Source organism: Strix aluco, chromosome 22, assembly GCF_031877795.1.
Source record: "Strix aluco isolate bStrAlu1 chromosome 22, bStrAlu1.hap1, whole genome shotgun sequence".
Lineage (NCBI taxonomy): Eukaryota > Metazoa > Chordata > Aves > Strigiformes > Strigidae > Strix > Strix aluco.
Window position 1 is genome coordinate 8,142,511 of NC_133952.1, and position 26,194 is coordinate 8,168,704.

The 26,194-nt window shown below is 48.2% G+C and overlaps 1 protein-coding gene across 3 annotated transcripts in view; it reads right to left on the reverse strand.

Annotated features, from left to right (window-relative positions):
* Positions 1-22,851, reverse strand: part of SPEN (spen family transcriptional repressor) — a 70,420-nt gene extending 47,569 nt beyond the window's left edge. For 2 of the 3 annotated variants that reach the window (XM_074848319.1, XM_074848318.1), the window contains exons 1-2: positions 22,405-22,851; positions 249-569 (exon numbers count right to left, since the gene is read on the reverse strand). In XM_074848319.1, coding sequence (XP_074704420.1) covers positions 249-569; positions 22,405-22,487 — 404 coding nt within the window. In that variant the 5' untranslated portion in view covers positions 22,488-22,851. Of the gene's footprint in view, positions 1-248; positions 570-14,928; positions 15,112-22,404 lie in introns of all 3 variants that reach the window. The other variant, XM_074848320.1, reaches the window with a different exon arrangement.
* Positions 22,852-26,194: the final 3,343 nt, after the last annotated feature.

Here is a 26,194-nt window from a genome sequence, read left to right on the forward strand (position 1 = left end):
CAAAGGAAATCTTCCATCTTAAAACCACCTTATTTCAAGTGTAGATATCCAACCAGCTGCAGAAAACATCCTCTATGGATCCACAAGGTACCAGCCACTGGGATAGAAATCACTTCCGTTTCCAACCCAAAATAGGAAACACAGATAATTCCCAAAATTTTAAATCCATCTGGGGGCCCTAGATAAGAGTTTGTGTTTCTCACCATATCAAATACAAAATACCTGCCTAGAGAAACCTTGGAACTTACCCATCAAGTCTCCGCTCATAACGTCCTTCCCGTGCATGAAGCGATGGTGGGGGGCCGTAAGTGGGCCCCCCACCACCTCCTCTGAACCCAGAAACCTCTCTACTACGAGATGCTATGGAAACTGTATCATCCAATCCCCGAGCAGCACTGGGAATGGTTCCTGGTTCATTATAATCCGTCCGTAGGTCTCTATCTCCCATTTTGTTGACAGAGTTGTGTGCCTTCTGCGCACTTTTGATGTCCACAAAATCCACAAACGCTGCCACTCCACCTTCCGACCCCCTCTTAGGGAGTATTTTGACACTTTCGACACGTCCATATCTGGAAGAAAAGCAAAGCAGAGCACGTATATTAGTGTTGGTAGGAAAAAAACCCACATTTAGTCACATCGCCTCCTGCAAAATCCACATCAGTTTCAAACCGTTCGCCTTTCCCATACGGCAGGAAAATCAATCTCAAAGCACGGCAGAGGTTGGAAGACGCGTTTTCAAAAAGAGGGAAAAAGCCATTTGTAGAGGGGAAAAAGCATTTAAACTTTCCATCACTGTATTTAAAACTCCTCTCTTTGGTTTGCCTAGCATGAGATCACCCTTTTTATAATAACAGAGCAAGAGCAGCTGAAGAAATAGAAAGGTATTCGCAATTAGAGCAGCCCTTCTCATTTTTAATCTGACGAGCATGACATAATTAAAACTGTGTCACAACAAGTAAAAATACAGACATCCCGACAATTTTCTTAAGAAAAAAAAATGACCTTGACACAGCGATTCCACTACTCCAATCTATATTTAATCCATTCAGCACTAAACCAAGAGTCTTCGTTCTGATCCTCGCTCCTGCTCTCAAACCCATTTATTTACCACAGCCTCGCGGGATACTTTGGACACAGGCACCCCTGGAGCTGGGAGCTTCTGGGGTTCAACTTTACATCCCCGCCACGGACCAAGCCGCACAACAGGCACGCTGAGGAAAGCTGACGGGAACGTGACGCCACCCTACTTAATGTATGTTAAGTAATTGCAACACAGTCACTTGCGGATGAGTAAATGTCCACATAAAAGAAAAAAAAAAAATGTCTGTGCACACAAGAAAATATGATGTGAAATGTTTTTAAATAACTTGCATCAACTCACAGCAGAAAGAATAAAATGGGAAGTATGAACACAGCAATGTTTTAAAACAGGTCGCATTTTAGTTGCTCATTTCTCTCAGCTGAGAGATTTTGAGCAAAAGAGGTAAAGGTTTTCTCTGCAGTTGTTAATCCGTGACAAGAGGCAAAAAGCCTATTTGAATGCACTGACTGATGGGAAAAGGACACACAAATAAAAAACTAATCAAGAAATATTTGTAAACTCAATGAAGAATTATTGCAAAAAATTTTCTGCTCATAAAGGCAGCCCAACGCTGAGCCGATGTAAATGGATCTTAAACAAGAAAAGCTGTTTTCAGCTCTACACGTAGGAAAAAGCTAATACAACTGCCTCTCCGAGGAGCAAATGCTGTCAGAACCCACACCTGACTCTGTTTTATGCATGGCTTTCCATACACCTTCAAATTTTGTTATTGTTGTTGGATGACTAATCCTTAAACATGATTTGAAAACCTGCCTCGCTGACTGCTGGCTTCTCATTCCAGCCTGACCTACTACACTTTACACATAGTCTGGTTTGGATTGAGGTCTCATTTTTCACTGGTTTATTCTCCACCAAATATGGTGCACTGTCCATTGAGGAATATATGAGCAAACAAGAGCATGTGTCAAGTCAGAAAGCGCCTTGTTAGGCATGAAAAAGTGAAGCCACACACAGGACGCATTCTTGCCTCTAAGCTGCCCAGAGCAGATCTTGCCACCTTTGTACTCGTGGGTACAGCACGGTGACGTTAATTCTCAGGAGTTTCCTAACCTGTGATACCAAAGTGATGCACCGGTTATTTTTTATTCTACTTAAAAGCTGCAAGGAGCAAATAATGGCGAATGGTACTGCAGGAAAGATACTTCTCCAAGTTTGCATTCTTCTGAAGCTGGACATGGTTATCTTGGCTCGAAGGCAAGATTTGGGAAGACCAGAGAAGTAGAGGATATGGTTAATAAAAACCCTGTGAGGAAAAATGGCCTAACTGGATGTGGCACATGTGAAGAGAGAAGAAACAGGAAAAGAAGAAAGGGGAAGGAAAACAGGGAAGAGCCTATTTGAAAAACTGTTCATGCCATGAACGAACATGACAAAACCCTAGTTACCATCACCCTTCAACACGCGTTTCAGTGCTGGCTCTCTGCAGACTAGTAGATGTAGTAGGACAGAGCGCTCCAACTCTCATATCCATCGAGTTCCTCTCAATAACGCAGTTACAGAAGGGACTGGTTAGAACACGTACTTTCCCTTTGCTCCCTGTTTACATACTCAGTTTTGGCAACATGAGCCCATACTTTGGCTACAGGCTTTGGCGGGGGCGGGGCAGAAACAGTATCTTAGCACTCCTCAAAAAAACTAAAATCCTAACTGACCTTCTGACTGCAGCCACCACAGCCTACTTCACACGAAGTGCTGCTGCCAGTTACATCAGAAACGGGCTCTGAAAGACTTCCTGCTCACCACCCTGACAATTCTTTTATTTTCTAATGCTGAAATCGTAACATGTATGTGTGATTATAACACACAGACAGACCTCGATTATTTTTCTTTAGCTGCAGAAGATCCGGAATGTGTTAAAATGTTCAAATATTTGAGACAACGCTGCCCAGAAGGTGCAGAAGATACAGAACACTGACATAATCTGATCCCCACGTACCAACAAAATCACCCAGCAAACGCACAACTCTTGCAAACGGAGCTTAATGTTTGTATTGGGAAAAGTGTACTTTGCATTGCCTTTCATTTAGGAAATTTTATTTTTTTCCTAAAGAAATGGATGGGGTAGGTTACTACTGTATTCCACTGCAGCCACGGTCCTAACTCACCCCACTCGGAGACGGCGCATTTTAATCCATCCGTTATCCAGACACGTAAATATACGCTGCGCTTTGGTGCCCTGCACCGTACCCTTGACGAGCCCCGAGGATAATCTGTGACAATCGTCTTTGCTGAAAGCGAGGGGGGAGGAGAAAGGGAGCAGAAGGGGGGGATGAAAGAAAACTGAGAAGGAGAGAGCCCCGAGCATCCAAGGACAGCTGCTGGGAGAGGAAGGTTTGCATTTTCCTTGCCCCAACGTGGTCCTGTGATTACACACATCCTTCGGTCCCCCACCGTGAAGATTAATCTGTCTACTGATCCGACCCAGCCCCACCCATTGGCGTCTCTCCGAGCTGCTCCCGTCTTGGCAGATGCTGCTGGGAGGAGGACCGCATCGAGGGGAGAGGAGGGGAGATCTGCAGTGCTGCATCACCAGACGGGTTTACTGCAGCAGAATAATACATTACAAGAAAAAAAAAAAAAACACGATACTTTCTGGAGGGCCGGGGGGAGGAGAGGCAGCGATAACGCCGCGTTTTATTACGCGGATCACAAGTTAAGGCAAGATGGATGCGAACGCGCTCCGAGTGGTAACCTTTGTCCGGACCCCGAGGGCTGGGAAGAGGGGACAAAAGCCAAGGGGAGGCATCGCCGCGACCTTTGGTAACGTTCGCAGAGCGGCTCCTCTCAACCTTCACCTCGTATCTTTATACCTGCGCGTCAGCCTTTTCCAAGAAGGCTGCGTTTTGCAATCGCCGGCAGACCAAACAGAAAACAAAGAGGCGCGTTCGCTCGGCTCCAAATCGGCAGACCCTAACGAAAACAAGGCATTTTAGTGCCTCTTCCCATCCGCAACTCATGCCGATTAATCATTAGCTCCGTATTATAACGAAGGTGGCCGAGGCCGTATTTTCGGAGGGGTTTACAGTTCAACCAGAAGCAGAGGAGACGAGGACGTGCGAGAGCTGTTATGTCACCGAGCCCCTCCACCAGCACAGCGTGATCGCAGCACCCAGCTGTAAACACAAATCTAGCGGCCCTTTCAGGAAAAAAAAAAAAAAGTTGCTCGATAATCACTGCTCGAACAAAGCCACGCTAATCCAGCTTTTCAGACAAAGAAAAGGAATTCATAATTTAAGCATTATCGGTTTATTCAGTGTAGATCAAAGCACCTCTATAATCAAGCAGCTGAAATGTCTCTGGGCTCTTGGCATGGCTGCTCGGCATGTTTCGCTCTCCAGCCCTTCCTCCTCCCCAGCTCTTCCTCCCGTACCAGCAGACAGCGCGGCCGGGTTGGGAAAACTCAGCCTCCGCCAATGCAAGGCCGAGCTGGTTCCTCCTCCCCAGGGGCAACGTGTCACCCAGACACAGCCAAAGTCATCCCTCACCCTACAACTTTCCCTACACGGGGGTATCGGCACCCTCGGCACTCTCACCTTTCCATTTCTAACTAACCACTTCACCTCGGGTGCTTACTCCAAACACTCATTTTTCTGCAGAGTCTCTGCTATTCCCATGCAAAAGCATTTTAAACAAAGGATGGACTAAGGAGAAAGCCGGCCAGCAAATGTTTGGTAAGCAAATGTTACCATTTAGCTGCAATATTTTATAAACTGATTAGGATCTTTACAAGATGATATATACACGATAGGAAAAGGTAGGTTGAAATCAGGGAGATTCCCTTTTTTAATTTAAACCGTATCCCACTTTAAATCCTATTACTTCCCTGTTTCTCATGCTGAGCTCCCCCTGAGCTTGTGCAGACCTTTTTTACCCAACCATTTTCATTACTGCAGAATTCTGCAGGTCAGCTACATCTCAGTCTAAAAAACTCCTCTGTATTTTTATTTAGACGCTGGCACAACGCTACGCTCCAGGTACTACTAAATGCAAGACACACTGCAAGATCAGAAATAACGCAGGGGTTTTGTGCTTGTTTCTGCACCGCTCATTAAGAGCATGATTTGACAAGACGTCCTGATACAGCAGGACATCTGAATATTTTGGATTCACTTGGATTCACTTTGAATAAAGCCAGATATCTTTAGCCATCTAAAAAGCACAGATGACTTTTCCGTGCTGCGCTCAAACTCCCTCCTCCTCCATTATTATATAACCCCGGCAAGCCCCGGCCTGCATTATTCAGTAAAACGCTCGCACAGCTTGAAGCTTTTCTTGGCCAATCGCATTCCTCTTGCTTTGTTGTTATTTCATAACAAAATAATGTGACCTGAAATAATACTTATCCAGATGTCTGCGCCTCTTCTCCTTATTCGTAACTCCAAAGCAATCCAAATACCCCATGCTAGGGGCTCCTCTAGTCCTGCTTCCCCCTGCACAAAGCAGATCTGCTCCCGATACAGGGAAATCAAGATGTGCCAATACGAAAGCTGCCATAGAGCAGGTTGGCACCACCAGCTCCGCAGGGGTTGTTAGCCAGGCTGCTGATGTCTGCTGAACTCCGGTAACATCAGTTCTGGGGTCTTCTGCTATCATGGACATTAATGTCACAGCCTAAGAACTTGGCACACGGCAAGAGCACACGCATCTCCTTCCCATCCACGTTAACAGGCAAAATAACCCGCTGAAGAGCAGCAAAACTCACTGCACTTTCAGTCTTACCAGCAGCAGGACACCAAGCCATGGTGACAGCTACCCTGAAGAAATCCTGCTCAGAGTTAAGCACCAGCTTCCAGTGTCACCAGCTGACGACATGAACAGCACAGCCAGCGTCTCCCTCCCATACCACTAACAAAAGCAGTGTTTCATATTCACCGCTGTAAAAGGTCCTAAGCCAGCAACACAAAGGGACTTGTGTCTTTACACGGGCATTTGCGAAGAATAAGGCACTGTAACTGATCCCAACAAGGGCACGAATATAATAAATTATACCATATCATAGTTATAACATGCTTGGCCTAAGAAAATTAAATACCACCATGTTCCATGCTTCGTATTCATTATAGCCACATACTTTACTTGACATGAAAAATATTTACATACTTCAAATTTTTTTTAGAAAGGGAGTTTCATATCAAGAGTGATATGAGACAGTATTTCACCACCTTCAGACCTCAGCAGCAAAAGTCTTTGGAATTACACTCTACTTCAAGTATCAGTTCAAAATCTGACAATGTCATCCTGTGCCTAGCATGGAAGGAAGACTTGAGAGCTTACAGATACAGAAGAATAAAGGAATCTGAACAGAAAGTACTCAAAAATGCACAGGCTGCATTACTGGGTTTGGGTCCTATCGTAAATACAGTAACTCACGCATCAACGCATGTGCACAGGGCTGGCATGAAAATAATGCACGTTAATTGAAATGTATCTTCATAGAAACAACAAGCAGAATTCCAGAGTCCTGGAAAACAACACTTAAAATCAACTTTAACAAACGGGGGGGAACTGTCACCCGATAAGCCACAATCGCTTGTCTTTGTAGGACTGTCACTCAACCCCTGGAGAATTTGTCAAACGATATCTCAAATGCTTAACGACAAATATGGCAACGTACACACGGCCGCTGGCCTTGGCTAGCAGCTGTGCTTAAGGGAGGCCAAACGCGGTATTTACTATGAACAACTCAGCACGACAGTCTCATTGCTTGAGGGCCTGATCCAAAGCTGGCTGAAGGCAGGAGCCTTCATTCCCAAGGGCACCAGACCATGCTCTGCACAGAGCTGGCACACCGCAACGCTCAGGACACCAGAAATCCCTCACGTCAACGCACACGCGTTTCAGTTCTATCTTGAAAATTGAAAACTAGCTATTCAGGATCGTGGTGAAAATACTGCGAGTGTTTATCTAATATACATACGCGCACACGCCCCTTTGAAGAGCCCCACAGCACCATTTTGTAATGCTCCTCTGAACACCTGATCTTCCCCCCGTTTTCTAAAGAAATAAGTTTAAGTGACAAAACTCACTAGGACACGGGTACCAGCACAAAGGCTGCCAGCAACGTATGGAGCACTTCCAGCAGCCTCTAGAGGAGATTCAATGTATGGTATTGGCTCTCCTTATCTCCAGCTGCTACATCGTGTTAAAGACAGCTAAAAATAAAACAAATTAAATGCCTCTCTCTTTCTCGGCACAAAATCATAGAATTGTTTAGGTTGGAAAAAACCTTTAAGAAAATCAAGTCTAACTATCAACCTAGCACTGCCCAGTCCACCACTAAGCCATGTCCCTAAGCACCACGTCTACACATCTTTTAAATACCTCCAGGGATGGTGACTCTACCGCTTCCCTGGGCAGCCTGTTCCAACGCTTGACAACCCCTTCAGTGAAGAAATTTTTCCTAATATCCAACCTAAACCTCCCCTGGCACAACCTGATGATGTTTCCTCTCGTCCTATCACTTGTTATTTAGGAGAAGAAACCAACCCCCACCTCGCTACAACCTCCTCTCAGGTAGCTGTAGGGAGTGACAAGGTCTCCCCTGAGCCTCCTTTTCTCCCAGTTCCCCCCCAGTTCCCTCAGCCGCTCCATACAACTTGTGCTCCAGACCCTGCACCAACCTCACTGCCCTTCTCTGGACGTGCTCGAGCACCTCAATGTCTTCCCTGTAGTGAGGGGCCCAAAACTGAACTCAGTAATCAAGGTACGGCCTCACCAGTGCCGAGTACAGGGGGATGATCCCTTCCCTAGTCCTGCTGGCCACGCTAGTGCTGATACAAGCCAGGATGTTATTATTGGCCTTCTCAGCCACCTGGGCACACCACCAGCTCGTATTCAGCTGGCCATCAACCAACACCCCCAGGTCCTTTTCCTCCAGGCAGTTTTCCAGCCACTCTGCCCCAAGCCTGTAGCGTTGCCTGGGGTTGTTGTGACCCAAGAGGGTCACAGGCAGGACCCAGCACTGAGCCTTGCTGAACCTCACACAACTAGCCCGGGCCCATCGCTCCAGCCTGTCCAGATCCCTCTGTAGAGCCCTCCTACCCTCAAGCACTCCCACCCAACTGGGTGTCATCTGCAAACTCACTGAGGGTGCATCAATCCCCTCATCCAGACCACTGATAAAGATATTAAACTGAACTGGCCCCCAGTACTGAGCCCTGGGGAACACCACTTGTGACTGGCCACCAACTCCATTCACCACAGCTCTTTGGGCCCAGCCATCAGCCAGTTTTTTACCCAGCGAAGAGTACGCACGTCCAAGCTATGAGCAGCCAGTTTCTCCAGGAGAATGCTGTGGGAAACGGTGACAAAGGCATTACTAAAGTCTAGGTAGACAACATCCACAGCCTTTCCCTCATCCACTAAGCGGGTCACCTTGTCACAGGAGATCAGGTTAGTCAAGCAGGACCTGCCTTTCATAAATCCACGCTGACTGGGCCTGATCACCTGGTTGTCCTGTACATGCCACATGATGGCACTCAAGACGATCTGCTCCATAACCTTTCCTGGCACTCAGGTCAGGCTGACAGGCCCGTAGTTGCCCAGATCCTCCTTCCAGCCCTTTGCTAACCTCCAGTCAACTGGGACCTCCCCAGTTAGCCAGGGCTGCCGATAAATGATGGGAAGTGGCTGGTTGAGCACTTCCACCAGCTCCCTTAGTGCCCTTGGGTGGGTCTCATCCAGCCCCATAGACTTGTGTGTGTCTCAGTCGTGTGGCAGGTCGCTAACCATTTCCCCTTGGATTATGGGGGCTTCATTCTGTTCCCTGTCCCTGTCTTCCGGCTCAGAGAACAACTGGCCTTACTATCAAAGACTGAAGTATAAAACGCATTATGTACCTCAGCCTTTCCTCAGGTGTTTGTCACTGTGTTTCCCCCCCAACACCCAATAAAGGATGGCAATTCTCCTTAGTCCTCCTTTTGTTGCTACTATATTTATAGAAACATTTTTACTGCCTTTTACAGCAGTAGCCAGATTAAGTTCTAGCTGGGCTTTGGCCCTTCTAATTTTCTCCCTGCATAACCTCACGACATCCTTGTAGTCCTTCTGAGTCGCCTGCCCCTTCTTCCAAAGGTCATAAACTCTGCTTTTTTTCCTGAGTTCCAGCCAAAGCTCTATGTTCAGCCCAGTTGGTCTTCTTCCCCACCAGCTCATCTTTCGGCACACAGGGACGGCCTGCTCCTGGGCCTTTCAAGATTTCCTTCTTGAAGAATGTCCAGCTTTCCTGGACTCCTCTGCCCTTCAGGACTGCCTCCCGAGGGACTCTGGCAACCAGGCTCTTAAGCAGGCCAAAGGCTGCCCTCTGGAAGTCCAAGGCAGCAGTTCTGCTGACCCCCTCCTTACTTGTCTAGCATTTCGTGATCGCTGTGCCCAAGATGGCCTCCAACCACCGCATCGCCCACAAGTCCTTTTCTGTTTGCAAACAACAGGCCCAGCGGAACGCCTTCCCTAGTTGGCTCCCTCACCAGCTATGTCAGGAAGGTCTCCTCCAGACACTCCAGGAACCTCCTAGACTGTTTCCTCTCTGCTGCATTGTATCTTCAGCAGATAATTGGAAAGTGAAGCCCCATGAGAACAAGGGCTAGCGATCATGAGACTTCTCCCAGCTGCTTATTGAGTATTCCATCTGCCTCTTCATCCTGGTCAGGTGGTCTACAACAGACTCCCACCATGATATCTATGTTGTTGGCCTTCCCCCTGATTCTTACTCATCAACACTCAACCCTACTGTCACCATCACTAAGCTCTAGACAATCAAAACATTCCCTAACATACATGGCCACCCCACCGCCTCTCATTCCTTGCCCATCCCTTCTGCGGAGTTGTTTGGGGTTTTTTTCATTCAGGTTGGAAAAGACCCTTGAGATCATCGAGTCCAACCATCAGCCCTACTCTACAAAGTTCTCCCCTATATATTTATATAAGTTTATAGCCATCCACTGCAGCACTCCAGTTGTGCGAGTCATCCCACCACGTTTCCCTGATAGCAACTAGATCATGGTTTTCCTGCTGCACAATGGCTTCCAGCTCCTCCTGTCCGTCGCCCACACTGCAGGCACTGGTGTAGGTAAATTGTTGTTTCTATAACGATAAACCATGATGAGCGGTCGGGATAGCATTCTGGATGATCATGAGTAGGAAGCTCATCAGCAAGTGATAAATCCACATAATGTAAGGCTCTGAAAACCTTTACCTTCCCAAAGCCAGGCAAAATAAAAGCTCCTCCTATCACAAGGAGCACTGGTTTTCAAGCCATACCGAGAACAGACCTTGTGACAGCAATGATTCAGAAACATGCCCTAATTACCCAGCTCCCATAATTTTCTAGATTGCAATCTGAGATGTTTTAAAACCTGTTTAGAGCGATCTTTATTGGCTCCGAGACCTTTGGGGGGAGAAAAACAACGCTCTTCAGGGCATTCTCTGCAACTCTCCTCCTAGCAATAAAGACCTTCAGGGAAACCTCAAAATTCAGGAGCAGAAACCATCAGTCAGGGTACAGAGCTCAGTCAGACCGCTTACATGACTGGGGTGAGTCCTCAACACGACGCTCGTCACTCTCCCGTCCTGCCCCACCGCCCAAAATGACTCAAACCAAGACCACTCTTAGACTTTGCAGCTCCCTTTAGCCCCAACAGCATTCAACGGGAAATCTCTCAACTCCAACTACAAACGGGGGTTTTGTTAATGAGATACAGCACGTGTTCCTGCCACGCACTGCAAACAGCTAGGGCTTTGTCTACACTCGTAATCCCTCCCTAAGAGATGACAAAGTAGGAAATTAAAAAGCTAGCATAGGCACATTCACCGATACTTCTGATACCTCTGTTATTTAAGAGTAACACGCTCGACATATCAGATAGTCCAGCAGATAACTCTGTGCTGAAACAAGCGCTCGCTTCTTGCTTTACAGCTCAGCTGAATGTCCATTTTAAGACACGAAGTAAGAGTGATTCCTAATTAAGACATATGATTTATTGCGAAGTCACCATTTGGATACTGCTGAAGTATTAATATACAAATGAAATTATTATGCACCACCAGAGAGGGAAGGAACAGAGTATTTCAAACCGTTTATTCGTGGTTGCTACTGTTGGTAGCAACTACCTGTTCCAACAGTCAACACAGCAGGAAATTTTTCTGCAACTCCCATGACAAAAAATTTTGCTGCAGATAAGCTGTTCTAGTGCACACACATCAGGTGAAACTTGACTACAGATACACCCGTTCCTTGAGATACAGATCGGTTCCACTGCAACACCCCCACAGCACAAAACAGCATTCAAAAGGAGCCCTAACAACATTTCAACCTGACAAAGATGACAGAAGGGGAGACGAATCCATGCTTTGGGCACTGGGATTGCATGAAGCTGTAGGAGTAAAAAAAAGCCCCAGCTTGTCCTGAGCAACATCTAGCCGGGCTGCATTTAATCTCCTCGCCCAAGTCAGCAGTTCCGCTGCCTGCAACGTCAGGCAAACCCAGCGTTGCATCAGACTGTCCGCAGGCTGCAGTCAGAAAGCAAATCTTGACCAAACTGCAATGAAGGGCTTAACACAAAATTACCCAGTTAAAGCTGCGTAAATGCAGCTGAACGATACAAGTTTCTCATTTGCATGGCCACCTCAGCCAGCCAGAAAAGAGGCGGAAGCTCTGTTATTAAGGAACTTTTCCTAGTTGTCACTTCTGTTCAATTAAGGAAAAGCACGCAAGCATCCATAGCAGGGCTTATTGGTATATACGTTATTAAAAAAAAAAAGAAATCAAAGTGGCTTTGTGAGCAGAAATAATGAAGACTCATTTCTTATGGATGCATGTCTCGAGGTCGAATTCTCCGGTGTCCAATAACCGCCAGCTCCCACTGCAGCTTTTCCCACGGTCAGGAACACCTCTCTCCCATGTGGATTCTTTAATGTCTAATAAGGGTTGCACTCTAGCTGCAGCTTTTCTCTCCATGGGGCCACTAATCAGGTCTCTCTCCTCTATTAAAACCGCTTGTTTTCATGAAACTCAAAGGAACATTGTATCTCTGAGACTGTGAGTACCCCCTTCACCCTGAAGTACAGCTGAAACTGGCTAATGGGTTTAAATTGATTAGGGAAGATACATATGCGTGGCAAGATCACAACAATCTTGCTCTCCACGCAGATGAGAATAAATACAACTATTTGTAGAAGCCTGAAGAGGTTACAAAAATTTGTAGAAACTCTGCATGTTCAGCTGTGTTGTATCAAGTATGATGCACTGTGATTCTTTATCCTCCAACCTACGCAGATGTGTGGTATCACGTTACTACATGCTAGACACAGAGCCGCTAAATTCCATCTCCAGGGCATTTTTCCTTCCAGCTTAAAGCATAATCTGCAGATTTGCTTCAAAAATACCGGTGGCGATAGGCTACATTAAATGCTTTCTGCAGAGGAATTGCTCAAGCCTGTTCCTTTGTGTGACTGATTTCAGGATTTGTTTGGATTTGATTTTCAGAACGCGCTGCATCGCAACTGTAGGGGAATCTCTTGATTAATCAAGTTTTTCAGTCTTACATGAAAGAGTAATTCCCCATCTCAGTTTTGCTTCTCCAAGCCCTGCTTTGCATGTATTCGGCAGCAGATGGAGGAAAATGCAGAGTCATAACATTATGGTCTCCCAGCCATGCTGTGGAGTACTTTAAATATGTATCATCTTAAGGCTTCGTAAGTCTTGGTGCTCACTGGTTCATACTTCTCCAGTAAAACACAAACTTTACAACCTCTTCTCCGACGTTTTGTACGTTTTCCAGAAAATGGTATTTCAAAAGAAAATAAAGTTTATCTGTCTGCAGACTCTCAGAGCATCCCAAGTGACGGGATTGCTCTTCCCCCTCAAAGCACAACTCGGTTTGACCAAGCGACCGGCTTCATTTCAGCCAACAGGTTTGACAACTTGAACTTTGAATCCGATAGAAAGCAGCCACGGATCCAAGCACTCACAGTCAAGTCACCAACACCAAAAGCTCACCACCTACTCCTAAAAGGTTACGATCTTGAAACCGGGGAGGAATAAAGTCCCACCACCCTGAAAAAAAAAGTCAGTTCCCAGCCAGCCCAGCCTCATCCACAAAGCCCTGTGTTTAAGCCGGCCGGCCACTCCCACACTGCCACGCCAGCCAGTCACCCAAATACAGATGGGCAAATATTATTTCGCTGGTTCGCGACTCACCGCTACCATCACCTTGGAGAAAGTGCTTGTTCCTGTGACTAAACCAACTGGCAGCGCAACACTCGGCGCAAGCCAGGTGTCAGCCCAAGGAAACTAATATTCCCTGCTGACAGTAAGAGCCAGGCACACACTCAGGTGTTCTGTCTGCAGTGACTACCAGCGCTCCAGGCAGTTTCTCCGTAGGTGAGAGCTTAAAACTTGCCCCAACTGAGCTCCTTAGCCAGCCAGATTTTAATGGCTTTTCTTTTGATGCAACTCAAAGTCAAGGTTTTGCGAAGCCGAGCTGAAAACAGGCTAGTTTGAATTTCATCGCAATGTTGGATGAGGTTTCTCACCTCGGTTTTATGAGCTGACCTAAAGGAGGCCTCACCATACCAGAGAATTCAGCAGACCCTTATCACGGCATATGGGTACTACCAGACCAACAGGGCTCCTCCTGCGGCTTAAGGATACACCGTACCATCCGCAACACCACCGGGTACAGCACCGTAACCGCCAGGAAAGCCGCTTCCTAATTTTACAGCATTTCGGTGATCAGCTTCACCTTTAAACGCTTGTTTTCAAAAATCAGTCTGACACGAGCTAGGCAAGAGCATGAATTGCCCGCACAACCAGGAGACCACAATCTCTGAACGGACGCAGAGGAAGAGATGCTTCCTGAGCTCAGCTGCTGCCAAAACCCAGCATATCTCACCGTACCCACAACCAGCGTACCATCTACACCACCAGTGTTAAAGCCATTTTTATTTTTTAAATGTGGCAAAGCTTCTCTGCTACTAATACTTCCAACAAGTTGTTTTAGAGTTAAGGAAAAGACCAAAGGTTTATTTAGACTTTGACTACAATGAGGTTACTGTGCAGATTGTTAGCTGTCTGGATGCGTATTTAGCTGGCTTTCCAAGAGCAGTGTCTCACACACACAAGCACAGATCCCCTGAAATTAAATCAGATGTTGGTTACATATACAAGGGAGATACTTATCCATCCTGCGCTTTTATTCTCTTCACAGTTAGGATGCTAATGAGGCCGGAAGACTTTTTTTCCCCCTCCAAATACGACTACTTTAAACATACAACTTGGTGATTTATTTTTCTTATTTTTCCCTATTAACTATTACAGGTGACCCACAGCTGCCACAGAGAGTCTAAAGAGGGAACATTTAAATAAGCCTCTATGCGTTTTTTGGCAGCCGTCACTATTAATGAGGACGGGAGGTATTCACACCAGCGGCAAGAGCAGATGGATCACAGCTCGGTGCTTTGTGCCACGCGGAAGCAGCGAGCATCTCACCAAAGATGCGCACGCTGCAGTTGGGGAAATCTGCGACAGGGACATTAAGTTCCTCTCAATGAATCCCATGGACAGAAAACACAACCATCTCAGTTTTCTACCTGGAAAAAAACTGAAGGTGATTCACCACTTGCTTAAAAAAAAAAAAAAAGTAATTTACAATCTGGCAGGAGTCTTTTAATTGAGCTAAAAGATCATTTCAAACGCAGCTTTGACTGGGCACCTGACCACCTTCGTGACAAGAACTCGGTTTGAACCGTTTTCCCACCACATCAGGGGATAACAAAAGACGTGCAAGCTCTTCTATTTGGACAGAGGGATATCCAAGAGGAATACACACACAAGTTAGCGCTGTCTTCATCTGGAGAGAGAGCCACCGGTATCCAACAGACAGCGGTGCAGACCATCTATTCACGCTCCTTCCAGAGATGTTTGGACTTATCTGGCTTTTCAGTATTGAGATGAGAGCACATTCGGGGCATTTTGATCAGATTTGGAAGGTCACACTTCAGATCTAAGCGTGCTTAAAAAAAAAAAAAAGAAAGTGCTTTCAGTTTGAAGTTGCTAAGCTTAATTAAAAAGGGGAAGAGAAAGCAAGCAAAAAAAGCTCCCTTTTGTTCTTAAAAGATGCCCGAGACTTTAACCAGAAAGCGGTCATTAAAACAGACCGCCGCTCTTTTCCCATGATTAGTTTGTCTGAGCAGAAAAATTGATGTTCCTTTCACATCTGAATTCTGCTGCACTCTCACCCAAGTCACCATGAACGTTTGGACCTCGGACAAGGCATGAATATACAAAGTACGGTACAGAGCCAGCCACGTGCAATGCTACAGGACACACTTCCAAAGAAGCCGTCCTGAGAAGGATGTTGTTCCAACTGAATCCAGAGCCACTGCCTTAATATTCCATCTATCCTGCTAACAGATCAGATTGCAGCAGGCCCTGGAATATATCCTGGTATATTTATGAAAAGTCTGTAACAACGTTTATTCTTTTACTGAAGGACGTTATCTTCACACTGCAGGATTTTACAGATTGCACAGGATGATTACAGTGTTAGTAGGTTAAACAATAACTATGGAAATGCAGAAACCAAAGCAGTTGCAGTGTTTTATTCATCATATCGTCTTCATCACATCTTAATATATTACTGCACAGCATTGGAGATGGTTTTTCAGACTCAAGGAGACCAGAGCTGCCATTACTCACCACCAGGCAAACAGAAAGGCAAAACCTCCTGCACTACCCCAGCACGTACAATCACCAGGTGGGAAACACTGTTGACTTGGGCAATGAAAAAAAGCAGCTTTTGTCTGATTTTCATTAACTGTTCAAATAGTCTTCAGAACACTACAAAGACTCATGCAAAGGTAAGCCACGAGGCTGGTTGTACACTGTGAATTTCCATCTTCAGGCTCACATTCCTCCCACGAGATTTCTAAATCGGCACGCCGAAGATGCAGCTAAACTCCAAATCTTATTATGGAGAGTAATCATATTTTCTAGTTTATTCCTCAGTTCATTGTTTAGGAATGTTTGCCCTTGCAATCTTTGGTTTCAGGGCGTTCTCAGACCTCAGCAAGTTCACTGAACTTAATAAAAAACACAAGCAAAACATCTCCCAAGTGCTTATTTTTGGTAGCTACCAAAACCAGAACGTATCCACCCCACTAGCAGCTTAACAACTTACACCCTTGTTGCCATCAACTCTCCTGAAACCTTGAGGAGTCTAAAACCAACCGAGAGGGGTGACCCTCAGTTTTACCCCTCTCCAAACATCTTCAGAAGACCTTGTTATGATATTCGTTATCTCTCAGGTGCGTCTCCATGTGCAGAAGGCATCTCCTCCTCTTCTTCACAAGCTGACACCAGTGTGAAACCACCACAACAGCAAGACAGCCTGCAGTTGCGACACATCAGTTCACGAAAACAAAACTCCCAAGGAGCCCCAGGTTCATCCTGACTCACCAACTCATCCAAAATCTGCCACCTGCCCTCTACTCATTTGGATATTTACTTCCTTTTTTATGAAAAGCCAGCTAGCGCTTCTTTGCCCTCAGCAAAGACAAGGACCTAATTTTGAACACACCTTAAGACAGCAATAAGGTCATTTGCCTGAGAACTTGGCATGACTTTCTGTCCTATGAAAAGCAAGGAGGGGGGAGAAAAAAAAAAAAAAACAATCAACAAGGCTATCACAAAACAAATTTAAGCCTTTTCTCATCCCCTGTTCTAACTTGACGAATGGATTTAATACTTCCGTAAGCCTCGCAAGGATTGGTGAGTTCTCAACACGTATGTCTGCTTTCTTATAGCCTGCAAGAAAGGGCCCTAGGATTATTTTATCACTGCACCGAAGGAATTTAGAGTAAGGACAAGAAATACCAAAAGCCAACGTCACTTTGGAGCTGCTAGCGACAATAGAAGCTGCTCTCAACAAATCACAAATAAACACAGCCAGGACCTCTGATGAAACTTCAGAGAAGAAACAATGCCAGAAAGGCTCAAAGGATGACAGAATTTTGTAACCAAGTGACATCAACTTATCTTTCTAACACAGCTCAGCGTATAACAACACTTAATAGAAGCTTAGTCCAAATCTACGCTCTTTGCGGCTTTTCATTAAGTTTCTTTGAAATAATTATATAGGCATTTCCTCGGCCAGAGTGGCGTCAACAAGCTGCCACCTCAAGCGCATGCAAAGAGCCGAATCCAGAGCAGCCAGAGGAGTCATGAATCTTAAACTGTTGAGGAGCCGTCCTCCGCGTGACTCAGTCTCGGGGGAAGAAGAAGGTGGCTGCAGACAAACACTGCTCGCTACCACCCCCGGTACACTGCAGCCGTGATGCCTGTGCTGCTTTATGGCACTCGTTCGTCAGTATTAGGAATAGAATTATTAAAGGAGGTCTAATGGAAAACAAAGATGCAAGCCACCACCAGAACCAGCACCACCATCTCCTCAATTAGCCACCCAACTGATGAACCTACTCTCAGCACAAGGCCAACTTTCACCAGGAACTGACCAAGACTCGAGGCAGGTGCCTTCCACACCTTTCCTTCCCTTCTGATTCTGGACAATTAATTTAATCCCCCAACCAAACGTCCTCCCATAATCTTCTTGAGTTTTATATTCTGCAAAACGAAGATTACCTTACTGGAGATATTTGCAAAACAGAGCAAAACCAAGTCCTGATACTGCCCGATATTCCAGACATTGCTTCAGCAAAGCACGGGCATAAATTTTACCTTCCCCCTCCCTTCAAAGGCTCTGAACTAAAAAAAGCTCGTACCTACTCTATGAAAATACAGTCACTTAAAAATTACATGAATCAAGAAAGAAAACAGGAGTAGTTCATTCTGTAGCCTTCCTTCTGGATTTTCCTAAAATAAAAATACATCTGGATAGAGATCTCTATATGCAAAACTAATTTAGTATAACCCATCCACGTGTTTGCATCCTAAGTGATATCCAAGAGCTATTATTCGATTACAAGCAATAAAAGCCTGAGACCATATCTGAGAGGTTTTCTAGTAAAACTAGAGCACTATTACTTCCAACTCAAGCCTGTTCCCGCAGAAAGGCACTGCAAGACCTGCCGGTGTCAGATGTGGGAAGAAGGCATCAGAAATGGTGCTGTGCTAGCAGCCACCATCCTAAACAGGCACGGAGGTTTTTCTTCTCAGTGCTCCAAGCCAGCACTCCAGCAGCAATCCTCACTGCTCTCCCCCGCGCACAGTCTGTACAAGAGCTGACCAAAACCCCTCTACTCCACCTTAGTCCATCGGGGTGACATACAGAGCAAAAAGCCCGGAGATTTCACTTTCCCAGACTGAATTTACACTCCCGGCCATCAAGACAAAACATTTCCTTGTAAAATGATCAAATGTTTTCTAGAAGTTATTGAAAACAATCATGTGCTCGCTGTTATGCCAGTTTTTTTGCAGAGCAACTTCTCAGAGCACTTGTGTTTGAAGCGCAGACCACTTCTCCAGAAGGTATCATCCTCAAAAACAGAAATCAGGACAAGGTGAAGCCAGACAAAAGCCCATTTTCCCCCAAAAAAACCCCTTAAGAGTTGTCTTCTCCGACAGAGCTCTGATCTGCGACTTCTAACAATTTTAAAGGAGCACGTTTGTTTCCTGAAATCCAGCAGGGATTCTCCTGGAGTTGGTTGCCACTCTGAACGTCTTAATTCTCCCACAGACTAGGAGATGGCATACCAAAGTCACATGGCTCAGAATTAAGAGGCTTTTACTCCTCTTTGCCCTTTAAAACACCAATAAAGGGACAAAGCCATATTCTTTCAGATAACTGGAAGAAAACACAGGGGAAAAAAAAATATGGAAGGCCAGCACTTGTGCTGGGGACAACTGTTACTATATTTAGTCGGGTTGTTCTGCAAGCTGCCGAGCATCTGTTTCAATGATGGTGAATGACTTTTTTCCTGCTAGTCAAGACAGCATTAATTAGGTGAACCCAAATGATTGCTACCACCGCTTCCCTGAGCACCGAGCGCTCCTCTCCCATACCCTAACACAGATTTGCTGCTTATTCCATCCTAACAGCAGACCTGCAATCCTGGCACCGATTGCTTTTGTATTCGGGAATGCCTTAATAACTCAGCTGAAAGAAAATACAGCAAATTAGAAAGAAGTTTTAAAAAAGGGAGTATCTGTACAGAAAGCCCGTAACAATTTCAACTTGTTAAAACGCACAGAAAAATAATTTCTTTTGCAATCCCCTTTAACATCAAGACAATAGATTTAAAAAAAAAAAAGGCTTTGAAGGAAAAAAATAACACTGATCACATAAACCAGCTCTTCTTGAGATCAGCTCCAATGTTCCCTAATTTGAGAGGGGAATTCGTAACCAGAAAGCATTATTTCAATTCACACTAAACAAAACCAAAGAGCGTTTTGAAAAAAAAAAAAAAAATACACTTTCTGCAAAACGCCTCTTTCATCTTAATTCACTCCTTACAAGAATTAACTGTGAGACTGCAAACCCAGGCAAGGTTCCCACAGTAACTGGTTAATTGAAGGGGGAAGGAGAAGCAGCAAACCCCTCACACTGAACACGCCGGTTGGATTTTAAGTTTTAGGAGCCTTCCTTGAATTTTTGTTTCTTTAGAAACAAAATGGTTGTGTTTCTCAAACTTGCCCCTAGCAGAGACTGTGCAACAGCAAGACCGCTCGCTTATAGGCTTTAATATGGAAATGACAGTATTTCCTAAGCAAAGTGGAAAAACAAACACTCCCATGGGTTGCACAGAGGCTTCAGGGGTAACACTATTCCTGGTAGCACCACAGCTGCGATTTTAGGCGATATTTCCCCAAATTCTTTCTCCTGCTCCCGCTGCACAGCCTCTCCGCACGCTCTTCACCCTATTCTCAGGCTGGGGGATGGGTGGGAACTGGGTTTCGCCAAGCCCAGCTCCATCTGAACAGACTTTCTCACCAAACTAAATCGTCCTTTCCAAGGAGGGAGCCTTCCACATCCCACCTCCACGCTCAGGCAGCCGCCTTCCCTGTGGATATACCCCCCACGCCACGGAATCCTTGTGGAACGTGTCCCTTCCCCCAGGCGAGACCCAGCATACAAAGGAAGCCTTGCTCCATTGTCCACCTACAGCACCTATACATTGAGCCTGAAACCCGCCTCGACACAGACGCCTTCACCCCTTTTACACCCACAAATATTTAAGTTTACATCCCCAAAAGGGCTAGGGAGGCAGCGTGTCACTTCCCCCCATGCATTAGTACCTGCACCCACAGCCAAATGTTGTGAAGCCTATTTTAACTGTGCTGACTTGCGTGAGATCAGCCTCACCCAAACGCACAAATCCCGCTTAAAAATCAGTTTTGGAAAACAGTGAGAATTCGCAGAAGTGAGGGGGGGGGTTTGCCTGGCTGCAAATCTCCTTCCCAAACCTCCGACTGGAACTCACAAAGGTAAAAACAACCAAAAAAAGGTAATTAACAATTCAGCGCCTGCCATTTTTTCCCATCCATCTCCAAGCAACAGTACCATAGCAACTTTTTTCCTGCTTTAATACATCTTACAAAAGGAGGCGGACTGGACAAAATAAGACCCAGGAATGTCAAATTTCCACTTCTGAGTGCCCATTCCTTCAGCTAGCTATGCCTGGAATTAAACAAACCACCCCGGAGCGGGTTTTCTCTCCCCAAAACCCCCGCCTTTGTACAGCGCTGTCTCAGTAACCGGGACTGACGGACACACAAACCCCCTCCAAGGCAGAAGCACCGTCCCGCGCTGGCGGGGATGAAGCGGCGATTCTGGGCTCAGGGGACAAAATAAGGCGAAGCTCAATTAAACCAGGGCAGTTTCCGAGTGCTGAGGATGCCGAGGTGGGGTTTAGCTGCGGCTCAGGCCAGGAGGCTGGAGGAGACCCCCGGGGGGTTCCTCCCCGCACCCCCGGGGTGACCCAGGCTGCCCCCTCCGCTCCAACCGGGGCCCCGCCGCCATTTTAGAGCCCGGTTGGCAGCACCCGCGCTCGCCGGGGCCACCGGGGCGGGGGGCTGCGAGCACCCCCCGGACCCCTCCGCAGCGGCGGGCGAGCAGGAGCCGGGGCAGAGGCGGCGTGGACCTCCCCCCCCGCGCCCGGTGTCACCGCATCTATTTTTCCCATGGTGACTCATTATTAAAGACGCTCCGTCATTTTTCCAACGCAGGAAGATTAAAGGAAGCTTCAAAATCTTTTTTTTTTTGGGGGGAGGGGGGGATTAAAACAACCTGGCTGGAGGGGCCGTGAGCTGAGCAGCCACCCTGGGCTCGTTACCTTCTTTTTCCCCTAAAAAAAAAAAAAAAAAAAAAGCTTCCAGCGTGGGGTGCCGGGCATCAACTTTGTGCGAGAGCATTTCCCGAGGAAAAAGGTGTTGCTGAGGCGGCAGGGAAGAAGCCGCCTCCTCCTCCTCCCCGCATGAAAAAACGAAGGGAGGAGGGAAAAAATACAACCATGCAAACAGCTACTACTTCCTTATGAGCAGGACTAATCTATGCCACGAAAAAAAAGGAAAGAAAGGAAAAAAAAAAAAACCCAAAACACAATATAAATAAGGAGTCCAGAGCGCTTCCCGCGTGGAGGGATCCGGTGTTTTCTTCGTGGGTTTGTGCGATTTTTTAATTTTTTTTTTTTTTTAAGAGTCACGTTTTTGCAGCTGCAGGCACTTCGGTTCCCACCGTTCGCTGCACCTCGGGGGGGGAACGCAGCATCCTCAGGGCCGGGGTGGCTCCAGATGGAGAAAAACACAGTAAAAAGAGGGCAAAATAAAAAGAGAAAACTCCAAACGTTGTTTAAAAAAACAACAACAAAAAAAAAAGCAGCAATGGAGAAGCAAGATGGCCAGGCTTAAGGCTGCCTCCGAGACTCCGCGCACCCCCCTCGGCATGAAATCCACTCCGTGCAGAAAGCCGAGCTTGGACACGCTGCTCCTCCGTCTTTTCGTGGTTTATTTTTAGTCGTTATCGTGATTATTATCTTTTTCTCCGCTCCGGCAGGTCTCCCCGCAGATCCGTCCACGCCGCCAGTCCTCTGCGGACGATCCTCGCCATGGCGCGGGGGTTATTTACAACGATTTTGTTTTCCTCCTCCTCCTCCTCTCCACAGGCCGCGGGAGCCACCGTCCCCCCGCATTCCCCCCCCCCCCCCACCTTTTTTTTAACGGGTTTTTATTCCTTATTTTCCCCAAACCGAGGAAGAGCCGCCGACAGGGCCTCCCCGGGGGAAGGGTGGGGAGAGCGACCCGCGGGCGCGGGAAGGACCGGCGGAGCCCCCCCGCCCCGCTCCCCACTCACCGCTTGAAGTGCTCGATGATCTTCTCCTCACGCACGTTCTCCGGCAAGTTGCCCACCCAGAGGTGCCTGGTTTCCCGGACCATGCTGCGCGGCGCGGGGCGAGCCCGCCGCCCCTGCCCCGGCTCCCGGCCGCTGCCTCCCCCCTCGCAGCGCTGCCGGCCGCCGCTCGCCGCCCGCCGCCTCCTCCTCCTCCTCCTCCTCCTCCTCGCCGCCCTCCGCCTCTTCCGCCGCGGGGCCCTGCCGCCCTCAGCGCCGCCGGCTGCCTCCCCCCGCGGCGGCGGCGGCGGACGACACCATCCCCTCCGGGGGGGCCCCCTGGCTGGCGGGCCGGCTGGCGGGCGGCGGGCTCCCCCTCCGCCGCGGGTTTTCTTCCTCCCTGTCTCCCCCCGCCGCGGCCCTCGCTCGCTCGCTCCCGCTTCCTCCTCCTCCTCCTCCGTCAGCGGCAGCGCGGCGCCCCCCCCCGCCGCCGCCTCCTCCTTCCCCCCCTCCGCGCTCCCGCTCCTCTGGCGGCTCCGCTCGCTCTTCCCCCCCCCCTCCCCTCCCCTTCCCTTCCCCGCGCCTCTCGCAGCGCCACACGGGGGCCCCCGCGCAGGCGCACTGCGCCCCGGGGCGCGCGCCGCGGACCCGCCGGCGGGGGCGGAGCGCGGGCGCGCAACGCCCCGCTCCCGTGCGGGGGGGGGGGGGGTGGGGGGGTGTACGGCGGGATTGCGCCTGCGCGGCGGCGCGAGGGGGGGCGAGGCGGTAACGGGGAGGGGGGGGGGGCTGCGATGGAAAACGGAAAGGGGGGGGCACTGCGAAACGAGGGGGGTGCGGAAAATAAATAAAGGGGGTGCACCGCGAAAAGCCGGGGTGGTAGGCAAAAAATAAAGGGGGGGCACTGCGAAATGATGGGCTGTGCGAGAAATAAAGGGGGGGCGCTGCAAAAAATAAGGGGGGTGCACCGCAAAAATAAAGGGGGTGCCCTGCAAAAATAAAGGGGGTGCACCGCAAAAACCGGGGTGCCAGGCAAAAAATAAAGGGGGTGCACTGCGAAAATAAAGGGGATGCGCTGCAAAAAATAAAGAGGGTGCACTGCAAAAAATAGGGTGCAGTGCAAAAATAAAGGGGGTGCTAGGCAAAAAATAAAGGGGGGTGCAGCGCAAAAACCGGGGTGCCAGGCAAAAAATAAGGGGGGTGCACCGCAAAAACCGGGGTGCTAGGCAAAAAATAAAGGGGGTGCACTGTGAAATGATGGGCTGTGAGAAATAAAGGGGGGCTGCACTGCAAAAATAAAGGGGTGCACTGCAAAAAAATGGGGTGCTAGGCAAAAAATAAAGGGGGTGCATTGCAAAAAATAAAGGGAGGTTGCAATGAAAAAATAAAAGGGGGCTGCACTGCAAAAAATGGGGTTGCATTGCAAAATGAGGGGGTGCTACGCAAAAGGTAAAGGGGGACCACACTGCAAAAAATGGGGTGTTATGGAAAAAATAAAGGGGGCTGCATTGCAAAAAATGGGGTGCTACGCAAAAAAATAAAGGGGTGCTACGCAAAAGATAAAGGGGGGGCTGCATTGCAAAAAATGGGGTGTTACGCAAAAAATAAAGGGGATTTCATTGCAAAAATGAGGCGGTGCTAGGCAAAAAATAAAGGGGTTACATTGCAAAAAATAAAGGGGGTTCCCAATGCCAGGGCAAGATCCTGACGAGCGCAGGGAAACGCTCTGAGGGGCTTCTCCCAGCCGGGGGGGGCTCGCTGGGCATCGCAGCCCCCTTGCTGGCCCTGACACCAACAGTGAGAAACGGGGCCGCAGGGATCTCCCCCATCCTGAGGCACAAACTTTACCCCCAAGCGACAGAAAACCCAACTCGCTGCAATCTGCGGGAGGGAGCAAGTAAAAAATTAATTTAGGGCCGTGTGGGAGCCTATAGCTCCGTGTATGGCTCCAAAGTTCAGAGCTATAGGCAACCCCGAGCGGGGCTGGTGGCAGCGAACGGAGCCAGAGGTCACCGAATCCTCCCGGCTGTCCAAAATATTTCCCTCCACCGAAACGGGGAGGCCACGTCACCCCGAGAACGGCACGAGTAATGCTCCTCACGAGTATTGCCCAGCTTGCAGAAGGGAACCAACTCGTGTGTTGCACCCCGTCCCTGCCCCAAAGGCGGCTCTGCAACGTGGAGTTAAACGTTTTTCAACCCAGCAGGTCTCGTTTTCCACCAAAATGTGCCTCTGCATGGCTAAAAACACCTCTTTCTATGCCCGAAAAGGAAAATACCCAACCGATTACTGCCGCGAGATTCTGAGCGGTTTGAGGTCAGGATAAAACCGAACACACACCCAGGGCCACGAGTCCTTTTTGGGTTTTTCTGAAGCCAGTTAGCTGCTTTCACCGCAGACTGCGCACCGATATTTCAGTATTTTCCTTGGCCAAAGCCTCCTGACGGCGCTTTTCTATTGATTAAAACCACGTTTTATTTGTCGGGGCGAGCAGCGCTCAGCTTTGCTGCCTTTGCCACCCGGTCCAGCCAGCCCCTGCCCAGGGCCGCTGTAACCTTCTGGCAACAAGTCCACCTCAACAACTGGTCAAAGTCATCAAGCTATAGGTGGCTTAACAAACATGCAAATCTCTTGATTTAATCAGACCTCTGACGCACATCGACTCGAGCCTTGGCGGACCCGAGTCTTATCCCCAACTCTACCGCTGCCGGGTGGCTGCGAGCCCATCCCTTCACGGCCCCGTGCCTCAGTTTCCCCAGTGATGACGGGCATTACGCTGCTCTGCCAAACCGAGATCTACTGATTAATAAAAAAAAAAAAACAAAACAAACAACCCAACTCTTTGCACGCAAACCATCTATTATTTAAAACATGTGACGGAGCCACGTGCGCACAAGAAAATGCACTGCCAACGCGCTCCACCAGCACTTTCTTCTCCGTGGAAATGGGCTTAGTTTTCTGTTTTAACTGGTCAGAAGCCCAAAGAGCGGCCGCTATGTGTCTATACCTTTAACAGGCTCTACAGGCATCCATTTCGGAGAGGAAGAAACCCAAACCACGCATCAAACGGCTTTTCGATGCTGAATTCTCCCCTCTCCGATGGGGCGTGCTTGCTGCGACAGCATTTCCAACTGTTCCTCCCCTCCTTCCCTGCTAGGGCGGCACCTCCAAGGGACACAAGAAAACCGCGCCGGCTCCCAGGTCCTTCAAAAGAAACCTCACGCAGGGTCACTGCTGTCACACGGCCATCTTGCGGGCAGGCTGGCCGGGAGGGACATCCACAGATTGCAAACAAAGCCATCGACTGTTGACAGACAGTTGAAACGAGTGCTTGAAGGGCTCCGTTTACACGAAAACCAGCTGGAGGAGCAGCACAAAGCCCGGCCCGTGACGCAAAACGAAGCTCTGGACCCTCCCGATACTTTTCAAACGCTTTGGGGGGAAACTGCTCCCAGTTGTAACACACAACCACACTCAGGCGATGCCGCTGTAACCGGATCCCTCCAACTTGTTCGAAGATTTTAAAGAACACAGACCCGGGCTAGAGATCAGAGTGAGCATAACCTTCCTCTCAGCAGCCCAAAGGGGCCTTGATGAAGGACCCATCTTATGCGGCAGTGACCAACACCGTCCTCGTCACTGCAGAAGGGACGCGCGTTCATGCCAGCCCGCTGTCCTGCCACTGGTGACAACACAATGAGCATCCAGAGGTGAGACATGGACACGCATCGCCGCGTGCTGCCCTTCCCAGAGGGACAGACAGCCGAGGAACAGCGGGCTTCAGCTGCTCTCCCATCGCCCGATGGCCCTTGGCCTT